General features: G+C 46.2%; 1 protein-coding gene across 1 annotated transcript in view; it reads left to right on the forward strand.

The window, feature by feature from the left end:
• Positions 1 to 18,641, forward strand: part of APBB1IP (amyloid beta precursor protein binding family B member 1 interacting protein) — a 135,288-nt gene that overhangs the window by 58,701 nt on the left and 57,946 nt on the right. The window contains exons 7-9 of the mRNA XM_068126192.2: positions 6,745 to 6,866; positions 9,420 to 9,485; positions 15,516 to 15,653. Of these exons, the coding sequence (XP_067982293.2) occupies positions 6,745 to 6,866; positions 9,420 to 9,485; positions 15,516 to 15,653 (326 nt within the window). The remainder of the gene's footprint in view (positions 1 to 6,744; positions 6,867 to 9,419; positions 9,486 to 15,515; positions 15,654 to 18,641) is intronic.

Genomic DNA, 18,641 nt, shown 5'->3' on the forward strand with positions numbered 1-18,641 from the left:
TTGGAAATGTGGTTTTCCCAAGAAAGATCATGGCAGATAGTGAGACCCAAAATCTTGAGCGACAGAACTTCTTGGAGAGGATTGTTGAGAAAGTAGATGGGAGGGTTGTCCAGTCGATCTTTTCGGAGAGACATAGTAAGAGTGTGAGATTTGTCAGGATTGAAAGACATGTTCCACTTGTTTGACCAGTCTGTGATTTTGTCCAGGTCTTCAGAGAGTGAGGAGGCAGCAGACTGCCGATCTGAGGGAAGAGGAATGGAGCGGCAGAGAGTGGAGTCATCAGCAAAGAGATAGAGAGGATTTTCGAGAGAGTCAGAGAGATCATTGATGAAGACCAGAAAAAGCACGGGGCCCAGAACACTGCCTTGGGGAACTCCAGCCTGAACAGGAAGAGGAGATGAGAGAAACCCATTCAGGGCCACACGTTGACGACGACTAGAGAGGAAGTCCGCCAGCCATGCGTGGAGATTTCCATGGATACCAAAGGAGGAGAGTTTGGTGAGCAGAGCGGGGTGCCAGACCGTGTCGAAGGCACGTGATATGTCGAGGGAGACAACTCTAATTTCCTGTTTGGCATTGAGGACCTCCATCCATTGTTGAGACAGCAGAAGCAGCATGTCCAGAGTAGAGTGACCTGGTCTGAAACCAAATTGATGATCAGAGATCAAGCCATTGGAGAAGAGGAAAGATTTCATATCAGAAGCAATGATGGATTCCATGACTTTGCTGATAATTGGGAGAAGGCTGATTGGTCTGTAGTTGCTAGGATCTGTTTTTGCACCTTTTTTGTGCAAAGCGGTGATGTTGGCTGATTTCCAAGCAGATGGCAGTTGACCTTGAGCAAAAGAGAGGGTGAAGAGAACAGCGAGAGGGTGATATAGAGCAGCAGAGCAGGATTTTAGGACCCGTGGGCTGATGCCGTCGGGTCCAGTTGCAGAATCAGAGTCGAGGGTTGACAGAAACTTTTCCACCTTGTCAGGAGGAAAGGACACGGAGTCCAGGAGCAGCAGGGTACGACTGGGTATGGTGGGTACAGAGAGGGATGGGTTTGGGACACAAGATTTAGAGGCAAACACAGAGTTGAGGCATTCAGCTTTTTCACGTGCGGAGTCAGCTGTATAGCCGTTTGAGGTAAGGGAGGGGATGGAGGGGGAACAAACACCAGAAACGGATTTGACCAGACGCCACCAGGATTTGGAAGAGGGAGACAGATAAGAGAGTTCGGTCTTGAGAACGGAGAGATATTGTTTCCTGGCTCTCCTGAGGGTGGACACACACTTGTTTCGGGCTTTGTGAAAGGAAATGAGATTTCCTTCCGTTGGATTTGCTTTCCAGGAGACGAAGGCAAGTTGTTTCTGGGCAACAGCCTCACCACAAGATTCCGTGTACCATGGACGGGAGGAAGGGTATGACAACTGAAGACGAGATGGGATAAATCTGTGCATGAGAGAGAGCAATTTACTTTGGAAGAATTCCCAGGATGAGTTGATGTCAGAGGTGGTAGAGATGGGAGACCAGTCCAGATGATTGATGGCTGCTTGAAGACCGTGCCAGTTGGCCTGAGTGAAATGCCAGACTCGTCGACGCTGAGCAGGCTCCCTGAGGATGGTCAGAGAGATGTCCACTTTAACAAGGACATGATCAGATGATCCGATCGGAGCAGAAGAAGAGCAGCAGACATTTTCAGGGAAGTTAGTCATAACCAAGTCCAGAAGAGAAGATGTTCCGTTGACTGAGATCCGGGTCGGGAAATTGACAGATTGTGTCAGTCCCAGTGAGTCGCAGAAGTCCTTTGCTGAGGAGCCATGGCTGGTGAGAGAGGTACCCACACCCAGCCAACTGGCATGATGACAGTTGAAATCACCACATATGAGGAAGAGAGAGTTGGGATGAGTAGATAGAAGTTGGTCCATATCATCAGACAGCGAGATGTAGATGGAGTCATCACTGTTTGGTGGACGGTACAACACACATATGAACAAGAGGTGGGAGCGAAGGGGAAGTCGTAGCCAGAGGTATTCCTGGGGGTGAGGTGGAGAGAGTGCAGTGCAGGGCGAGTGAGGAAGAGAGTTTTTGATAAAGATAGCAACCCCGCCTCCAGGACGAGGCTCAGGTCTATCATACCGGAGGAGGGAGTAGCCCGGGAGAGATACTATGGAATCAGAGACATCATAAAGGAGGAAAGTTTCTGTTAAGCAGATCACGTCTGGTTTGACAGAAGCAACCTGTATGGAGAGATCAGTTAAGTTTGAACGAAGGCCCCGGATGTTTGAGGTCCATACCGTTAATGAAGAGGAAGGGGGAGCATCAGATACAGAACAGGGGGGAGGAGGGGTAGGGTAAGATGTGGAAGAGGTGGAAGAGGTAGGGAGAGCTGTTGAAGGTGTGTCAGAGATTTCAGAATAGCTCGGAGAAAGGGAAGGATGGGGCGGACAAAAGGTTTGATGGTGATTGGGTGAGCCACAATGAGGTGTTATTTGAGGAGGGGGAAGAGCGAGGCAGAAGGTTGGGGGAGATGGAGGTGAGAGTTTGAAGGGGGAAGAAGCGGGGAGGACGCTTTGAGGAGGGGGAGTGAGCGGGGGGAAATTGAGAAGCAATGAGGGTGGGGAGATTTGAAGGGGAGGGGTGAGGGGGGAGTTTGGGAGGGAAGGGACAAGGGGAGGGATTTGAAAGGGATGGGATATGGGGAAGATTTGGAGGGGAGGGGTGAGGCAGGAGTCTAGGAGGGGAGGGGCGAGGGGGCGTCTTGGCGGGGAGGGGTGAGGGAGTAGTTTAGGAGGGAGGGGGCAAGGGGGGAGATTTGAAAGGGATGGGTGATGGGGAAGATTTGGAGGGGAGGGGTGATGGGTAAGATTTGGAGGGGAGGGGTTATGGGGAAGATTTGGAGGGGAGGGGTGAGATTGGATTTTTGAAAGTGTACGATTTATGGGAAACGAACATTTATTGCAAAATGAGTTTCTTGTGACCTTCGAGTTAAAAATACGTTTAAGGACGCTGGATGGAGGATGGAGTGCAGGAGAGTTTAGGGAATGTAGAACAAAGGCACTATAGGAGATGGATATTTTTTTTGGGATGAATTGATTTGGTGAGCAAGTCGAAAGCAGCCTTTTAAAGAAGAAGAAGAAAAAGGTGTTATAAAATATGACGGAATACATAACTTGAGGGGAAAGTGTAAACATTGAAGGTTAATGAGTGAAAACTATCTGGGGAAATGGGGGAGAAACACGTGGTCGAAGAACGAACGAACGAATAAGAATGAATAAACGAATGAGAACAGAGAAGGAAATGTTTTTTTTTTTGTTTGTTTGTTTTTTTGAGTTGAGATTTACACAAGGAAGTAGGCTATGGGTGAAAAGCCTGGGAATACAGAGAACGAAAGTTATTGGATCACAAACGACGGACCACTGAGAGAAAAACAAAGCCTCAAGGTTGTACAGTGCACACTGTACAAGGCCTTGCTCGCGACACGGCAAACAGACGATCAATTTATGAAAGATAAACACCGAGAAACAACCAAAGTTGCACACAATAACTTCACACACCGAAAGATAAATACAGTTTCGACAAAATACAATTGTGAACAGACTTAACTTCGAAAAACGTGGAGACCGTGTGGAGCTTCGAAAATCCCTGCCGCCGTCTCCAAGATCTCGCGAGATCCTTATTACATAAGAATGTAAGATGCTCACTATTCACAATTCACAAAAGTGACAAATAGTTGGCGGCTTGGCGCTGTGAAATGCTGATGGCGCTTGCTGGAATAAATTATAAATATGAGACCTTCTTCTTAATTTCACTCACCCCCTCTTCCACTTCCTCTAGCTTTTGCTTCACCTCTTTTATTTCCCGGTGCGTCTCCTCAATTTTGTCCTCTAAGGCCACCTTGACCATTTCTATGTGCGTCCTCACCTCCCTTCCTTCGTCTCCATTACTTCTGTCACCTCGTCTAACCTCGTTGTCAGTCCCTCACGTACCATCTGACATTCCCTCTTCGTCGCTATCAAGTCGTCTTTTAGTTCTTTTTGTGTCACCTTTAACCCTCCTAGTACCGCAGTGTTCCTTTGTACCTGCTCCACTAACTCCGTCTGTCCCACCGTCAGCTGTTCCACCTCCTGCGTCAGGTCCTCTATGCCCCCTTGTAACCTAGCCGTATTATTCCTCACCTCTTTCTCCATATGCTTCTCACCTCGCTTTACCTCCTGGCGTACCCCCGAGACCTCCTCGCGTACCCCCGAGACCTCCTCGCGTACCCCCGAGACCTCCTCGCTTACACCTCGTCGTATTTCCCCCCCCATCTCCTTCGTAGATGCCGCCCTCATCTGTCCCAATTCATCCCTCTGAGCATCCAATTTACCTTCCAACCCGATTTTCACCTCCTCTATCTGGTTCCCCATCTGTTTGATTTCCCGGGCGGATTGCTCCCCTATCTCCCGCAATTTGTCGTCCATTGTGTTTTCTAACCCCCTTAACCCATTTTTCACCCCCTCTATCTGATTCTCCTAGGCAGCCATTCTATTTTCCACCCCCGTTAAGCCATTCTTTACCTCTTTTATCCTGTTGTCTAACCCCTCAAATTTATTGTCTAACCCCTCAAATGTATTGTCTAACTTCCCAATTTGGGCATTGGTACCCCTCACTTCGTCCCTCATTGCCCCCATCATTCTGTTTTCCATTTTTTCACTATCAGCCCTCGCTTCGTCCCTCATTTCTTTCATTTCCCTGCTTCTTTTTTCGTTGTCGCACTTCGACTCCGCCATATATTCGCCGAACCGTGCCATGAACTGCTGCATGTCAAACGGCTGCATGTTAAAGCCTGCTGGTACAGCGGGCCTGGCTACCGCGCGCTCGTACGAGGCGCCATTTTGCGCCTCTCCAACCACGTGCGCGAGGGCGCCATGTTGTGCGCCTGATACTCCCTCAACCACCTCACCATTGCTCTCCTCCACCATTTCTTCCCTTTGGTCCTGGGTTACCCCTAACCCCTCTTCTAGCTCACCCACCTGCATCCGATCGCCTTGACTAGCCATGGCGCGATTTCAAAGTTCGGGTTTTTCTAAAACAAAACAAATTTCGGCCGCTCCAAATTTTGACCAAATCTTTTCTAGATGTTTTAAAATTTTGGTTCGGGCCTCGTATCCCACTCCCAGACACCAATTGTTACGGATGCGGCTAGGATGTTACTGGATTTGCCGAGCGGATGGCCACCGCGCCCGAACAGTTACCCCGACTAACCCGATTCCTGAACGTTGGCCAAAATCGCACCACAGATATTCAATAGGGAAAAGACAAAGGCGACATGGATGTGAAGAAGAAGAAGAAGAAGACAAAAAGGTTTTGCAATACGAATATAATTTATTACTATGTACAGGACCAAAGAAACCAAGGAAGAAGGAAAGATAAGAAAATAAAGCAGAAAGAGGGACGGACCAGAAAGACACAGTGAAAATACCAGCTTAACTAAACAGGCTTAACTTATTACCCAGGACAGAACAAACAAAACAAACTCACGTACGCAAAAGGATGGAAGGGCAGGAATCGTTTGGAGGGATGAGCAGGTGGAATCACAGGGCACAGCGAGCAGGTCCATTCCGGGCGGGAAGCGAGGAGCCGGCAGCTCCTTGTATTCGGCTTTACACCGCACACCGGCAGGGTCACTCGCTGCCCCGTCAGGGCTTCACGCGGCTGGTTGAAACGGGGCTGGTTGAAGCGGCTCTTTGTCAAAGGCTTTTCGTATCTCTCACGCAACAACCACCCAAAGGCTTTCCGTATCTCTCACGCAACTCCGGTGCAACTCTCAACTCTCTCCCGGTGGACTGCCAACCCTCTTACGCACCTGGACTCATCTGCCGTATCTCTGGTGTATCTTCTCCCAGCGATTGTCGCACCCTTCTCCCATACCTTCAGCGCGGGTCTGTCACGCCCTCGTCGGTTTTGGTACCGCCCTCCCCCCCGTGCTCTGTTTCGTGACCTTTTATGGCAATCCCACGGGCTTGTCTCCTTATTTGGGCATGGCGCCGACGGCACGCCCCTCGTGGCAAGCCACGGGCTTGTTTCCTTATTTGGGCATGGGGCTGAACAGCCCCGCCCTTTGTGGCGCGCCCTGGGCTTGCCTCTCCCTGGCGACCCCGCCCCTCCTGTTCAAACAGAGCACGGAGCACATATTCACTATAGCAGCGAAATGAGAGGGCGCGCACCCCACGCTTGTGAACTGCTTTACCCAGAGATGGAGAGTTTGGCTGGGAAATGGAATTATTGAAGGGGAGCTATTCTTAATTGATTCGGTGCAATGGAGTATTAATTAATGGAAGACAAAGCCTTAGCCTAATACACAGAATAAGGAAATAAACTACCAACAAGGTGGAAATCTATGATTGGCTAACGTGATTGTTGATAACCTAATTACGGGACGCCCTTTTGACCTTTATACACAACGGGAGGAAGGAGGGCGATATTTTACAATGTACTATACAATAAAAAAACACAATAAAAAAAACACCATTCTCATATCCACAACAATATAAATATCCTTAGATTTATACGATATTCCTGGATCGATACTACATACCCAGCAATATCAGCCTATTCCCATCTGAGCACTTGTTTTTTGATCTGAAACTTTAATCCTCTGTACTGTGTTGATTTGTCCAATGTCTCCTATTTTTTTGTGCTTCAAATAATATACAATTTTATAGCTATATTCTTGAGGCTTCGACATTGTAAAAAGTGTAATTGTGTCTCCCTTAGAACGCTTCTACGAGGATCATGAGAATCTTATAGAGAACCTTGTGACCTGGACACGTGATTCAGAAAACCTGCTCACATTTGTGGAGCGAAGAGAGAAGTATTCCTTATTCAGAATGCCAGAGGTACGAACCATCACCTATGTGGTGCAGAGACCATAACATCTATCCAAAAGGTGGACATTAAGCCAGGTGTCCCATCTGTCAGCATTAGTTTGTGGAAGTTAAGATGTCACAGTGTCTTTGGTGTAAGAGTAGGCGAATCCTCAACAAATTCCAAAATAATGTCCAAAACGGTGTCGCAAGTGCTTTAGTCTTCTTGGACAATTGGATTCTTCATCGAGATGCAGCGTCCCCTGCCGGTTCAACAACAGTGCAGTGGTTTTAATTTATTACAACTCCATGTGAATTCGAACCTGGAATATACAGTAAGGTGCGGGCACCCCTGCTGTCTGGAAACAGTGTTTGTCTGTCTGACCGGTGTATGTATGTATGTATATATGTATGTGTGTATGTATATGTGTATATATGTATGTAAGTATGCACATATGTATGTGTGTGTGTGCATGTATAGTGCATTCAGAAAGTATTCAGACCCCTTCACTTTTTTCACATTTTGTTATGTTGCAGCCTTTTGCTGAAATCGTTTAAATTCATTTTTTCCCTCATCAATCTACACTCAATATCCCATAATGACAAAGAGAAAACAGAATTTTAGAAAGTTTTGCAGATTTATTAAAAAGAAAAAACTGAAATATCACATTGACATAAGTATTCATACCCTTTGCCTTTGCTATGGGAGAAACTTCCAGAAGGACAACCATCACTGCAACACTCCACCGATCTGGGCTTTATGGCAGAGTGGCCAGACGGAAGCCTCTCCTCAATGAAAGACACATGAAAGCCCAGAGAATCTTGTTTCTCACAGTCTGAGAGTCCTTTAGGTGCTTTTTTGAAAACTCCAAGCGGGTTTTCATGTGTCTTTCACTGAGGAGAGGCTTCCGTCTGGCCACTCTGCCATAAAGCCCAGATCGGTGGAGTGTTGCAGTGATGGTTGTCCTTCTGGAAGTTTCTCCCATAGCAAAGGCAAAGGGTATGAATACTTATGTGAATGTGATATTTCAGTTTTTTCTTTTTAATTAATTTGCAAAACTTTCTAAAGCCTGTTTTGTCTTTGTCATTATGGGGTATTGAGTGTAGATTGATGAGGGAAAAAATGAATTTAAACGATTTCAGCAAAAGGCTGCAACATAACAAAATGTGAAAAAGTGAAGGGGTCTGAATGCACTGTATACATGTACGTGTGTATGTATGTATGTATGTATGAATGAATGAATGAATGATCGTTTTAAGGCCATTTTCCCCGCTAGAGCAGGGGTTAGCCTTGCGGGCCCCATGAGCTCATGGTTCCCTGTTTGAGGCAATGTTTTTTTGGCCGGATGCCCTTCCTGTCGCCAACCTTTGGTCACGCTCTTACGATGCGCAGGGATACGGTGTACCTATTCTAAATCGGGGTACACACCGGGATCATTCATCCCAGCAAGCTGGTACTCAATTTTCCGACCTCGGAAGGATGACAGGCTGAGTCAACCCCCCTGGTGTTAATTTAGCGATCGACCAGGATTCGAACCCAGGATCCTAGGATCCCAAGCCGGCACCCCAACCGCTAAGCCAACACCAGGCTGGTGTTGTATGTATGTATGCATATAATTATGTATGTATGTATGTATGTATGTATGTATGTATGTATGTATGTATGTATGTATGTATGTATGTATGTATGTATACATACAGTATATGTATGTATGTAGATTATGTGTATGTGTGTTTGTATGTATATACATATATATATATATATATATATATATATATATATATATATATATATATATATATATATATATATGCATGTGTGTATGTATGCAAGTAAGTACATGCGTACGTATGTCCCTTCTGCCGGCACTTTTCAGGTTTATTCCCTTAAAATTCGTTTTCTCTGCAACCGTTGGTCCGTTTAACACGAAATTTGTGGAACGCTTAATTAATCATAAATCGACAAGTGGAACGCTTGATCCGATCAGTATGACATTTCTTGAGTGTGATCTAGGGACAAATTCGTGGAGGAAAAAACATTGATGACGTCATCGGTCACGTGGTTTGGCAGCCATATTTTTACAGCATAGCACGGAGGGCATTGCCATCTGGAACAGCATTTATCTGTCTGTCAGGTGTATGTATGTATGTATGTCCCTCACAAATGTCCACCAATCATTACTGAGGATCTGGTCACATGACAGGGACAGCAGATTTTCCCCTCAGCAGATCCAAGCCCGGCTATGCTGTTGTTGGACTATCGGTCTTGTTTTCTTGGGATATTCGAATGAGTGTAATTAAAACACAAAAAGAATGTTCTGTTACAGAATAAAATTGCCAGGAATGAACTATTTTTGTGCTTGAAAAAGCTCAAAGTAATCTCAGGTGAACCGTTGCAATGTCTTCAACACGTAATAACCTTAGGTTTTGAACTTCCATCTTGGTTATTATCCTCTTCTTTTCATATGCGTAGTGCACGTGATGTAAAGGGTTAGGGTTTTATTGTATGGCTGTGCGAGGAGAGCTGTTAAGCAATGCATGAACATTTACCATGCGTATGACGAAGCATGTGGACCATTCCCACAGAATTACCTGCTCGGAAGAAAGGAGTCAAAGGAGATCAGAGACAGGGACAAGGAAACGTTTTTGGAGGTAAGGCGTGAATAATGCGCGCTTGTTATGAGATGGTTTGCATGAAGTACGGTATGGAATTGACATCGGTAATGAATGTTGATCATGGTACCTGCAGGACGAAGAGAACGTTTGATACATTCCCCTGTTGGTCAAGAACCCACTTATTGGGGCACAGATTTGCTGCTGCTGTTGGTGTTGTTGTTGTTGTTGTTGTTGTTGTAAAGCCTCAGATAGTTCTCCCAAACAAGCCAGCAGCACGGAGACAGCCAAATGATCTCCCAAGAGTGACCCAGAGATCATTTTGTGAAGCAGGGTATAGCAGTTTGCCATCATGCTGCGGATGAAGCCCTTGCAAGTACAAAAAAGTTCAGATGTGCCAGGGAAATACTTTGCATAACGGCGGATGCCCATTTGTCGGTAGGCTTTGGAAGCAACCTTAGATAGGTGGTTTGCCCCAAAAAAGATCATGGCTTATGGTGAGGCCCAAAACATTGCGTGAACTTGTTCAACATTTTTGTAAAGGAAGGAGTTGGGAGGATTTGCCAGATGGTCTGTTTGGAGAGATAGAGTGAGAGTGTGAGCTTTGTCAGAATTGAAAGACATATTACAATTGTTGTACCAGCTCGTGCTTTTATCAAGATATTCAGAGAGGGACGAGTCCGGCCTGACTATCTGAATGATGAAGGATGCTGGCTAGAGAGAGTTTGGAGAGTTTGGAGCTAGAGAGAGTTTCTGGTCTTCATCAATGATCTCTCCGACTCTCTTGAAAATCCTCTCTATCTCTTCGCTGATGACTCCACTCTCTGCTGCTCCATACCTCATCCCTCATATTGGCAGTCTGCAGTCTCCTCACTCTCTGAAGACCTGGACAAAATCACAGACTGGTCAAACAAGTGGAACATGTCTTTCAATCCTGACAAATCTCATACTCTTACTATGTCTCTCCGAAAAGACCGACTGGACAACCCTCCCATCTACTTTCTCAATAATCCTCTCCAAGAAGTTCTGTCACTCAAGCTTTTCGGTCTCACTGTCTGCCATGATCTTTCCTGGGAAAACCACATTTCCAAGCTGGCCTCCAAAGCCAGTCCCCTGCCGCCCGTCATGGGCTGGGCATCATGGGCTGGGCATGACTGGGCATCGCCCGTCATGCGGAGTCCTTCCTCGGCACACCTGAGTTCCTCACCACATACAAGGCTTTCATCCGCAGCTCAATGGAATACTGTTCCCCCCTCTGGGCCGGTGCTCCTGCCTCACACCTAGCTCGGCTTCACGCTGTTGAAACCAAAGCTTTCAGAATCATTGGAATCTCCCGCGATGAAGCTATCTCCGAGGGCATTTCACTTACTCACCGCAGGCAGGTTGGTGGACTTTCTGTCTTCTACCGACTCCTCCCTGTCCTTACTCCCCCAGCTCTCTCTGTGCTCTGTCCCCCTAATATTCCTACAGGTCGCACAAGATCTGCCTGCAACCCTCTTATGGTTAAACTGCCAAAAATCAAGACTTTCTATTCACCTTCACTCTTCCATTCCTCTTTTCTCCCGCCTCTGGAACAAACTCCCCCACTCTCTTCAATCCCACTCCTCTCTCCAGGTCTTTAAAACAGCTGTTCACCACCATCTCTTATCTTCCCCCATCCAAAACCTTGATCCTTTCTACCCCCCCACCCCCCCCCCCCCCTGCTAATTTCACCCAAGATTCACTTTTGTTGAAAAACCAAGTTCCTTCCTGGAAGTCCTTGCAGTGTCCTTGTGTTTTATACTTCTCCCACCCCTCCCCCCCCTTCCCACGCCTCCTCCTCCCAAGCCCTCTCCCTCACACAGATCTCCCGATGTCCTTGCTCTCAAATGCTGTGTTTGTGTGCTTCCCCTTCACTCCCCATCTTGTCTACCGCTACCCTTATTATATACTTTGTGTGTCTGTTTGATTTTTTGTATGATAAATGTTAGCTCTTTCACGAGCCTCGATACAAAAAAAATTAAAAAATCAGAAAATAATGAGGATTTTCCAGAGAGTCCGAAACATCAATGATGGGCCCTAGACACTGTCTTGGAGCATTCCAGCCTTGACAGGGATAGGAGATTAAAGGATTCCGTTGAGAGCCACATGTTGGTTTCAAGCGTAGAGGAAGTCAGTCGGCTATGTGAGGAGGTGGCCATGAATGTCATAGGCAGATAATTTGGGTTGTAAGGCGGGATTCCAGACTGTATCAAATGCTAGAGAAATGTCCAGAGAGACGGTCTTGATTTCATTTCTCATTTTGAGGCCTCCGTCCATTGTCGGGAGAGCAGAAGCAGCATGTGCATGATACACTTTGATACAGTGACCTGGTGTGAAGCAGAACTGATGGTCTGAGATGAGGAAGGTTTTGATGTCAACTGTTAGGATGGATTTCACGACCCTGCTGGTCATTGGAAGTAAGCCAGTGAGTTTGTAGTTAAGGGGATCGGTTTTTTCACTTTTTGTAATGCCGTGATGTTGGCTGATTTCAAAACAGATGGAAGATGTTCTAGGCTAGGGAAAATGACATGATGAACAGAGCAGAAAGAGGATGTGCAAGAGCGGCAGAGCAGGTTTTTAAGACGCTTGTACTGATGCCATCTGTGCCAGTTGCAGAATCAGATTTGAGGATTGCCAGAAACTTCCCTATCTTCAGACGTGAGAAATCCATAGTGTGCAGGAGCAGTTGTGTGTGACTGAATAGGGTGGGTACATGGAGGAAGAGCTTGGGAACACAAAATTTGGAAGCGAGCACAGAATTGAGGCATTCGGCCTTCTCACCAGCAGAGTCCGCTGTGGTACCATTTGAAGTGAGGGACTGGCTACAAGGGGAAGACACTCCAGATGGAGATTGAAGAAGGTGCCACCAGGTCTTTGACAAAGGATACAGGTTTCTTGTTCTCTGGATTTTCCGAGAGTGGACACGCATTTGTTGTGGACTTGTGGAATGATCTGAGGTTGCCTTCAGTCAGATTTCCCTTCCAGGAAGAGAAGACAAGGTTTTTCAAGGCAACTGGCTTGTGGCATGATTTGGCTTACCATGGGCTAGATGCTAGAAAAACCAAGAACCACCTTCAGAGGCCATTTTTCCCCACAGAGCAGTGGTTGGCCTTTTTCGGGCACCGTGGTCCCCTTTTTGAAGCAACGTTTTATGGCCGGATGCCCTTCCTGCCGCCAACCCTGCTAGTCGCCTATTGCGACACACAGAGAATTACCAGTGAGCTGGTACTCAATTTGCCGACCTCAGAAAGATGACAGGCTGAGTCAACCCCCGTGGCTTTAATTCAGCGATCGACCGGGATCCCAAGCCGGCACCCTAACCGCTAAGCCAACACCAGGGTTTCTAGATGCTAGAGGATAGGTATAATTATATGTGGAGGAGATGGGATCAATCTGCACATAACAGAGAGAGTGGAGATTTCTATGGAAAAATTCCCAGGCCATATTAATATCAGGGGAGGCCGGGATAGGAAACCATTCCTGATATGAGACGGCAGCCTGTTGCCCCTGTCTGCCAGACATGTGTAATATCTCTTTCTCTATCTCTACCTCTACTTCTATCTCTCTCGACTTAGCCATGTAAAGAAACATGTAAAAGAAAATGTTGAAGCCCAGGAGCTCCAGAGACTGACTACCTCTCCCAGAGACTGGTGACAGCAATAAATTGGGGGATTTTCCAGCTGGACCTTATTGAGAGAAAAAGAGATAGTGGGATTTTCCAACATTAAAATATCAGTTTCAGGTAGATGAACAGCTGCTAATTTTGTAGAGATTAGCAGGGGAAAGAGATGTCATCTTCCGGTCACGTAATGGAGAAGTGAATAACAGTCATGCACAAGATGGAGTCATCTGCAAAATTATACAATGGATTTCACATTGGTGAAGAAAAGAAGACTGATGGAGACCAAGACCAAGATCAGTCCCAGAGCACAATTACCTTGAAGGACAGAAAGAAGCGTCTTCAGGAAGAGTAAAGGAGAGAATGCCATCCGAAGCAACCCATGCATGTGATAATGGAGGAAATCTTATAGATAATCCAGGAAGGAAATTTGGTAAGTATGGCAGGGTGTCAGATAGTCTCAAATGCATGGGAGATGGAGATGGAGATGGAGATATGGAGATGTGGAGATATGGAGATATGGAGATATGGAGATGGAGATGTGGAGATGGAGATGTGGCGATGGAGATGTGGAGATGAAGATGTGGAGATGGAGATGTGGTGATGGAGATGTGCTGATGGAGATGCGGCGATGGAGATGTGGCGATGGAGATGTGGCGATGGAGATGTGGCGATGGAGATGTGGCGATGGAGATGTGGAGATGAAGATGATGAGATGGAGATGTGGTGATGGAGATGTGGTGATGGAGATGTGGAGATGTGGAGATGGAGATGTGGAGTTGGAGATGTGGAGATGTAGATATGGAGATGTGGATGTGGATGTGGAGATGTCGAGATAGAGATGTGGAGATGGAGATGGAGATGTGGAGATGGAGATGTGGAGATGGAGATGAGATGGAGATGTGGAGATGGAGATGTGGAGATGTGGAGATGTGGAGATGTGGAGATGGAGATGTGGCGATGGAGATGTGGCGATGGAGATGTGGAGATGGAGATGTGGAGATGGAGATGTGGAGATGGAGATGGAGATGGAGATGTGGAGATGGAGATGTGGAGATGGAGATGTGGAGATGGAGATGTGGAGATGGAGATGTGGAGATGGAGATGTGGAAATGTGGAGGTGGAGATGTGGAGATGTGGAGATGGAGATGGAGATGGAGATGGAGATGTGGAGAAGGAGATGTGGAGATGGAGATATGGAGATGTGGAGATGGAGATGTGGAGATGGAGATGTGGAGATGTGGAGATGTGGAGATGGAGATGTGGAGATGGAGATGTGGAGATGGAGATGTGGAGATGGAGATGTGGAGATGGAGATGGAGATGTGGAGATGTGGAGATGGAGATGGAGATGGAGATATGGAGATATGGAGATGTGGAGATGTGGAGATGGAGATGTGGAGATGGAGATGTGGAGATGGAGATGTGGAGATGGAGATGTGGAGATGGAGATGGAGATGTGGAGATGGAGATGTGGAGATGTGGAGATGGAGATGTGGAGATATGGAGATGTGGAGATGGAGATGTGGAGATGGAGATGTGGAGATGTGGTGATGGAGATGGAGATGTGGAGATGGAGATGTGGAGATATGGAGATGTGGAGATGGAGATGTGGAGATGGAGATGGAGATGGAGATATGGAGATGTGGAGATATGGAGATGTGGAGATGGAGATGTGGAGATGGAGATGTGGAGATGGAGATGTGGTGATGGAGATGGAGATGTGGAGATGGAGATGTGGAGATATGGAGATATGGAGATGTGGAGATGGAGATGGAGATGGAGATATGGAGATGTGGAGATGGAGATGTGGAGATATGGAGATGTGGAGATGTGGAGATGTCCCATGAAGTGGCCCTGACCTCTTTGAGATTTTTTTTGGATCCAAAGAAGAAGCAACATGTCCATAGTGGAAGGATCCTGGCAGAAGCTATAAACTGATAGAGATCAAAACACCAGCCATTTATTTCTTAAGTACGTAAATGTAGTACACATTTTGACCCCAGGTCCGCCACCGCCACCAATTCCGCAACTGTAAGTATCGCCCTGAATCCCCATCACCACTTGCACATAAAATGGTATTAAATTTACAAGTTTCTAACTCTTCCTCTTTCATATGCAGCACAAGGATGTGGGTTATCGCTGTCATCCTGAACAAGTTACAAATTCCTTCCCTAACCAGCAGAGGGCATCAGTGGGACAGATGCTACCCTGCAGCCTTGTGCTGCATAAGATCAAACAAACGAACAAAATGAACGAACAAACAAAACAAACGAATGAGTGTATATGAGCAATATGGGGACTTTTGAATGTATTAGGTTATACCTGCTTTGCCTGCATTGGTGTCCATTTTCAGACGAGTGAACTAATATCAGGTGAGGTGGTCCTTGGACATCATGGTGTGTCCGTACCTGTACGTGTTCTTGGCAGGAATGTTTCTGTGGTTCATCTGTATTTATCCCCGAGCTCGAAGGAGAACTTTACCTGAAAGAGGAAGGGAAGAAGACCTGGAGAAAGCGCTACTTTTGCCTACGTGCATCAGGGATCTACACCCTTACCAAGAGCAAGGTACCACACATAACCATGACACAAAGATGGAGTACCTGTAAAATACCCCCATAAAAAGCCATATTCCAATGTTGGAGAATTTAAATACAAGATGGAGACACACCATGGGTTTGTTAAAAATGATGGTTATAATTATGATAAATAATAATAAAGGCCATCCATCACTTATAAGGAATTTCATCACAGGTGAGGCCTTTAGGCCCATCAAATCCTGCGCTATGATTGCCAATCTATGGTCATTTGCCTGTGGTTTGCTCTTTATAAATGCCAAGTATGAAGGAAGGAAGCAGCACATACCATCTAAAGTATTTGGCATGAATCATCCGGGGTTCTGTTGTAATATTGGGTGGTTTGCCATTGCCTTCCCAGCAGTAGTTAAGGCAGGAATTTGACATTTGTTCAGGGTGCAGGTGATAGCTCGCTTACTCTTCACGAAGGACATGACAGGTTATAGTGGGGTCGGGATTCGAACCCAGGCTAGACAGCTTAGAGGTGAGTGGAACTCTTAAAAGTCAATTTTTAAAAGTTTGAAATCTTTCCTCTTCGATTCTTCATTATGCAGGTTCCACTATAAAAAGCATGTAGTGTTGGCACTTAAGTCTTTCAAGAACTGGATGGCCTGGCCTGACTGACATCCAATCGTATGTGGTTAAGGCAGGCATTTGCAATATGGTCAGGGTGCCAGTGATAACTCGCCTCCTCTTTATGGAAGATCACGGTGGGATCTTTAACGTCCACCAGTAATCGATACCAGCAGACAGTTTAGCTTGGCATCCCATATATAGATGTTGTGGGACAAGACAATTTTTTAATTTTTACAAGTCCACTATAAATACTACCAGGCTAATTACTTGGCATTTCTCAGATATTCATGACCTTAATGGCCTTTGTCCACAGTCCAATGGGAGCTTGCCTCAAAATTCCGCAGCTCGGTGTTCCTGTGTGTGTGCCACCTGGCACCACAATAATTGACTGAGATGAAAGGCCGGGGCATCGTTAGCCTCTCTCAGCAAGATGTGGAAGCAAGGAGACTGCTTGGTGACCTCTCCATATGTATCGGTCCATGTGGGGCACCGTTTCTAACCAGTCTCGCATCGTCTTGTGAAGTTGAACACGAACACAAAGCCTCCCTTATTGTCACGCTCCATTTTTCTGTTTGTCTGTCTGTCCGTTCTCTTGTATCTTGTACATCTTGAGGATGGAATAGTGTAGGTCCACCAAACTAGGAAGACGTAATGGAAACCCCATGAGGAGTGTTGTAGAGAGGGGGTGATTTTACAGTGCGAGGGTGGGGGTGGGAGGAGGCGGTGGGGGTGGTGGAGGATTGGGAGAGAGGGTAGATCTTTGTAACGGCTTACATGATGGCAACCAAATAAAGCACACATAATGGGGACTAAAATAGGGGGGTACTAATTTTGGGAGAGGAGTGGGGCTTGGGGGGAATGTTTGAAATCTCTATATTGGGGTCTGGTTGTATCCGGTTATTTATATCAGGGTTCTCTATATGGGGGTCCCTATATGGGCGACAGTGCTTTGAATAGACTAGTTTTTGAAGTATTTGTTATAACTAGGCCGGGATTCCCAACCGTTGCCCTCAGACTCAGAGCAGATGCTCTAACCATTACACCATCCACTGAGTCTGATTAAACTAATGGAGCCCCCCCCCCCCCTCTCAATGAAGAGGTTAATAATTAAATAAATGAAGTTGTTAGCATTAATCGATTTTGAGATTTAAGGGGGATGTTGGAATAATTGGAAGGGTAATCCCTTTAACTGCCATAATTGATCTGAACAAACTTTTCAAGGATAGTGTAGGCCCTATTGGGAGTAGAATAGGTGTGGGGGTGGTGGAGGTTTTTCGAAGGGGGTAAGGATTAGTCATGTTTGTTGTCAACCTGCTCAAGGTGCTGTGCCTCGCATATGGATGGACAGGTCTCACTTTATAAAATTCCCATATGAGGGAACAAAGGGAAGGACCTCATCGGCACACTCTCTGTGGGGAAAACCCAGTAAACAAACAGGAATCCTATTAGCTATACACACGATAGTAACAAAAAGCGACAGTTATTGTAATGTAGAACGTCAATCTCAAAACAGTATTTATTACAAACTGCAGACTAATAATCCCTCTGAGATTTCACACAGGACATTGCACACACACCAGTATTTTTCAAAGGAAATGAGTTGATCAATAAATAAGTAATAGGAAAATCTGACTTTATCGAGCTTAAAACCGAGACTTAAAACAATAGGAAAGACTAAGCCGACATTGTGTATTCGGGATTGTTCAGGTGTTCCAAGGAATGACTTCGCACGACGGACGATGCCCAGTCGGCGACTGGCTTTGGAGGCACAGGTTGGAATTGTGGTTTTCCCAGGAAAGATCATGGCAGATAGTGAGACCCAAAAGCTTGAGCGACAGAACTTCTTGGAGAGAATTGTTCAGAAAGTAGATGGGAGGGTTGTCCAGATAGTCCTTTCAGAGAGAGATAGTGAGAGTAAGAGATTTATCCGGATTGAAAGACATTTTCCAAGTGTTTGACCAGTTTGTGATATTTTTCCCAAGGATTGAAGGGTGACGGATGTCATGGCAGAGGGTTGAGTTATCAGCAAATAGATAAAGACGATTTTCCAGAGAGTCCGAGAGATCATTGATGAAGACCAGGAATAGGACTGGTCCCATAACACTGCCTTGGGACATTACAGCCTTGACAGGGAGAGGAGATTAAAGGATTCCATTGAGAGCCACACATGAGCTACGTTGGCGATGAGAGGACAGGAAGTCAGTGAGCCATGTGTGGAGTTGACCTTGGATGCCATAGGCAGACAGTTTGGAGAGTAGGCTTTAGTTGGGTTGCCAAACTGTATTAGAAGTATAAGATATGTCCAGAGAAACGGCCCTGATCTTGTGTGTCACATTGAGGGCCTCCATCCATTGTTGGATAAAAGCAACATGTCCAAGGTGGAGTGACCTGGTCTGAATCCGAA

Source organism: Myxine glutinosa, chromosome 10, assembly GCF_964187855.1.
Source record: "Myxine glutinosa chromosome 10, kmMyxGlut1.1, whole genome shotgun sequence".
In the NCBI taxonomy this organism is placed as follows: Eukaryota; Metazoa; Chordata; class Myxini; order Myxiniformes; family Myxinidae; genus Myxine; species Myxine glutinosa.